Below are 4126 nucleotides of genomic sequence, written 5' to 3'. Positions count from 1 at the left end.
TAGCTTATTTCATTTTTTTTTTTATCGAACTTTAATGTTCACGAGTTTGTTTAAGAACATCTTCTTTTTTACTTGGGCTTGGCTCATTTATTTAGCAAACACATAATTAAGACTCAAGTTTTGCTTGTTATAAACAAACAAACAAACAAACAAATACAAAAGGCAAGCCCAAAACTGAACCCAGGCCTTGCCATAAGCCATAAAGGGCTATCCGAGCTCATGACTTGCCTGTGACTTGCTGTGAGGCCCAAAAAAAAAAAAGCTACTTACCATCTTCTCAAAAAGCAGTAGTAATAATAATATGCTCCAGAAATTCAATTGGTTTTTCCCTTATATCAAACATGTAGTAGTATCATTTTCTTCCATCAATAAACGATGTACTCGCCAAATTTCCCTTTCTTCCTTCCCTCCAAACTCCCCATATTTAAAATCTCTCTGTTACAACGGTCACCTCAAAGAAGCCTTGCTAGAGATGGCCCTTCAAGGCCCCGAAATGAGGTTCGAAGGCTATGACACGCTCTTAAATGAGTGCATAAACCAAAGGGCCATCAGAGAAGGCCAAAGGGTCCATACCCACATGATCAAAACCTGTTATCTCCCTCCTGTCTACCTCAGGACCAGGCTTATCGTTCTGTACTGTAAGTGTGAGTGTTTATGTGATGCGCGGCAAGTGCTCGATGAAATGCCTGAAAGGAACGTGGTTTCATGGACGGCCATGATTTCAGCCTATTCTCAGAGACGGTATGCCTCCGAAGCCTTGAATCTTTTTGTACAGATGTTGAGATCAGGTACTCCTGAAATTTCATGTCGAATCAGGTGCTTTTTATGTTGTTTCAACTTTGAAATTATAGTGGACTTCTGTAAAAAATTGCCTAGTTTAAATTTAAAGTTGGCTTACCATATGAATTTTATTTCAGCAAAAAAAAAAAAAAAAGTTGGCTTACCATATTGCGGTTTAATAACTAGTGATTTGGTGTACGTTTACATGCAATCTCACATGGAATGGTGGATGATGTAATTAATTGGGACACATCCCTTTCCTGAATTGATTTTCAAGAAAATTTTTAATGAAAGTTTTATTGCAATATTCCTTATTGTAAGAGGGTCTTGGGCAACTACGCATAGAATGTATGCTCATTTAAATTCCATGACTTTTGAATTTAATTCAAAGGTAAGAAAATGATAGATGTTTGAATTATGCTAAGTTGATTTTTTTTTTTTTTTTTTTTTTTTTTTTTTTTTTTTTTTTCTAACGGTACAAAAGCACACATTATTGTTATATAAAGTGAGCATGTGGGGTTTTATATGTTCTGAAACATCAAAAGTATTTGATCTAAATCTAAGATGCCTGCAGCCCCAAAACTGGTGGTTGCATAGCATGGCGGATTTTTCTTCTTTGTTTTCTGCAACGTTGATGTAGGCATGTAGCCATTGTAACTTATGATTCTTTATTCCATTTTCTCATTACAAAGGTGAACTTTCTGCAGGTACTGAGCCTAATGAGTTCACTTTTGCTACTGTACTTACTTCTTGTATAGGTTCCAATGGGCTTAACCTGGGAAGGCAAGTCCACTCTTTCATAATTAAAACAAGTTTTGAATCCCATATATATGTTGGGAGCTCGCTTCTTGACATGTATGCCAAAGCTGGTAGAATTCATGAAGCTCATGGAGTTTTTGAAAGCTTGCCAGAAAGAGACGTTGTTTCTTGTACTGCTATAATCTCAGGCTATGCCCAACTAGGCCATGATGAAGAAGCACTGGAGCTATTCCGTAGGTTGCAGATGGAAGGAATGAGTTCAAATTATGTCACATATGCCAGTGTTTTAACTGCATTATCTGGTCTTTCTGCATTAGATCATGGAAAGCAAGTTCACAATCATGTCCTTCGATCTGAACTACCCTCATATGTGGTTCTTCAGAACTCTCTAATTGATATGTATTCAAAATGTGGAAGCCTTAACTACTCTAGAAGGATCTTTGATAGTATGCATGAGAGAACTGTCATCTCATGGAATGCAACGCTCATGGGGTATAGCAAGTATGGAATGGGAAGAGAGGTGGTTGAGCTTTTTGAATTAATGAGAGAAGAAAATAAAGTCAAACCTGACAGCGTCACTATTTTGGCCGTTTTATCAGGTTGCAGCCATGGAGGAATGGAAGAAAAGGGACTGGAAATTTTCTTTGAGATGGAAAATGGGAAGCTCGGTGTTGAGCCAGTGATTGAGCACTATGGGTGTGCTGTTGATTTGCTTGGGCGTGCTGGCCAAGTAGAAGAGGCTTTTAAGTTTATCAAAAAGATGCCTTTTGAGCCAACTGCTGCTATATGGGGTTCACTTTTAGGTGCATGTAGAGCTCACTCAAACATTGACATTGGTGAATTTGTGGGCCGTCGACTTTTAGAAATTGAGCCTGAAAATGCTGGGAATTATGTAATTCTTTCCAATTTATACGCTTCTGTAGGAAGATGGGAAGATGTAAGAACTTTAAGGGAATTGATGAGTGAGAACGCTGTGATAAAGGAGCCAGGAAGAAGTTGGATTGAGCTCGATCAAATCCTTCACACTTTCTGTTAAATCACTGATTGTCCTAAAAGATTAAGTTATTGGGATATGATAAATTTAATTATTTAACCACTCTGTTGACGTGAGCCCGTGTGACTTGTATTGCTAAGCCCAAGTCGATCACCTTATTTGACCAAATCCAAATTGTAAAAGGAATGCTCTTTTGTCGACTTGGTTAATAACACACACACACACAAATATATATATATATATATATATGTTTGCCTCCTATTGTTCCTTCTAGGCAAAAAGGTAAAAAACATGATAAAAGCCATAAAAAATATAAAAAAATACAGAAATAACTTTGTTAAACCTAATGATTTCTATGCTAAGAAGAAAAATGTTTCTAAAAAACATGTTAAACAGAGATCAAGTAAAGTTAAATGTTTTAACTGAGGTAAACCTGGACACTTTAGCAAAGACTGTAAGGAAAAACCTGGTAAGTTAAAAAACAAATTTAACATGCTAAATATTGATGATAAAGAGGAAGAAGCATTATTCAGAATCCTTGAATCAAACAACTCGTCTGATTCTTTGGAAGAGCATCAAATATTCTAATAACCTAGCAATGCAGCCGTATAAGAAAATAGAGAATTAGAGAGGCAGTCCGCTTCTATTCTTATTGTTTTTGTGAGAGAGTACTATGGTGTAATTGAGATTTGGGTTTCTTGAGAGTGTTTTTGTGCAATATTGTGTCTCCCTAATTTTTTATAATGAAATTTATTCGTTACCGCTGTGGAGGTAGGCAGTTTGCCGAATCACGTAAATTCTTGTGTTCTTTGTGTGTACTTGTTATTTAATTTTCGCTTATTTACTGTTATTGATTTGAGTCCTGTGATGCTATTTGCACAACAAGTGGTATCAGAGCAAGGTTAGGATTCAATCCTTTGAATATAGTAAAGATATTAAGCATAAAGTATGACGCAGAGAAGTTTTGTAGAAAGGGAAATTTTTTCCTTTGGCAAAGGCGGATGAAGGATCTCCTAATTCAACAAGGAGTTCATAAGGCCTTGCTTGGGAAGGAGAAGAAACTGGAAAAGATAAAGGATTAAGAATGGGTAGAGATGGATGAGAAAGTAGCTAGCGTTATTCGTCTCAACCTAGGTGATGAGATCATTCACAAACATCCTAAAAGCAAAGACCGTAAAGGAAGTTTGGGAAAAACTAGAAGGTCTTTATATAAGAAAGAATTTGACGAACAAGTTGTACGTGAAGAAGCAATTGCATAGTTTGCATATGAAGGAGGGTTAAAATCTGTTGGAACATCTCAACACATTTAACATGTTGAATACCCAATTTTCAAGTTTTGGGGTGAATTATGAGGATAAAGATAAAGTGTTATTCTTATTAGCATCACTTCCTACACATTTTGATTATCTAGTGACTACGTTGATGTACGGGAAAAAAACTATAGTTCTCGATGAGGTGACTAGTGCTTTCTTGTCACATGTAAAGATGAAGCAAGATGGTGACAGTTCTTAAGCTGATGAACTTGTTGTAAAGTCAGAGTTGAGCAATCGAGGTAGAAGCGAGTTAAGATCCAATGGGAATAGATCTCAGTCT

General features: G+C 36.5%; 1 protein-coding gene across 2 annotated transcripts; it reads left to right on the top strand.

Annotated features, from left to right (window-relative positions):
* The first annotated feature begins 217 nt into the window (after nt 1-217).
* On the top strand, nt 218-2696 carry LOC115952412 (putative pentatricopeptide repeat-containing protein At3g13770, mitochondrial). 2 transcript variants are annotated; one of them, XM_031069583.1, is made up of 2 exons: nt 218-788; nt 1488-2696. In XM_031069583.1, the coding sequence occupies exons 1-2, from the start codon at nt 302-304 to the stop codon at nt 2573-2575; spliced, it is 1575 nt and encodes a 524-aa protein (XP_030925443.1). In that variant the 5' UTR covers nt 218-301; the 3' UTR covers nt 2576-2696. The 2 variants fall into 2 exon arrangements, with proteins under 2 accessions (XP_030925443.1, XP_030925444.1); XM_031069584.1 differs by having other exon boundaries at nt 219-788; nt 1539-2696.
* The last annotated feature ends 1430 nt before the right edge of the window (nt 2697-4126 follow it).

This window comes from Quercus lobata, chromosome 7 (assembly GCF_001633185.2).
Source record: "Quercus lobata isolate SW786 chromosome 7, ValleyOak3.0 Primary Assembly, whole genome shotgun sequence".
Taxonomy (NCBI): domain Eukaryota; kingdom Viridiplantae; phylum Streptophyta; class Magnoliopsida; order Fagales; family Fagaceae; genus Quercus; species Quercus lobata.
Note: the sequence above shows the minus strand (reverse complement) of the source record. Positions and strands in the feature narration are given on the sequence as shown.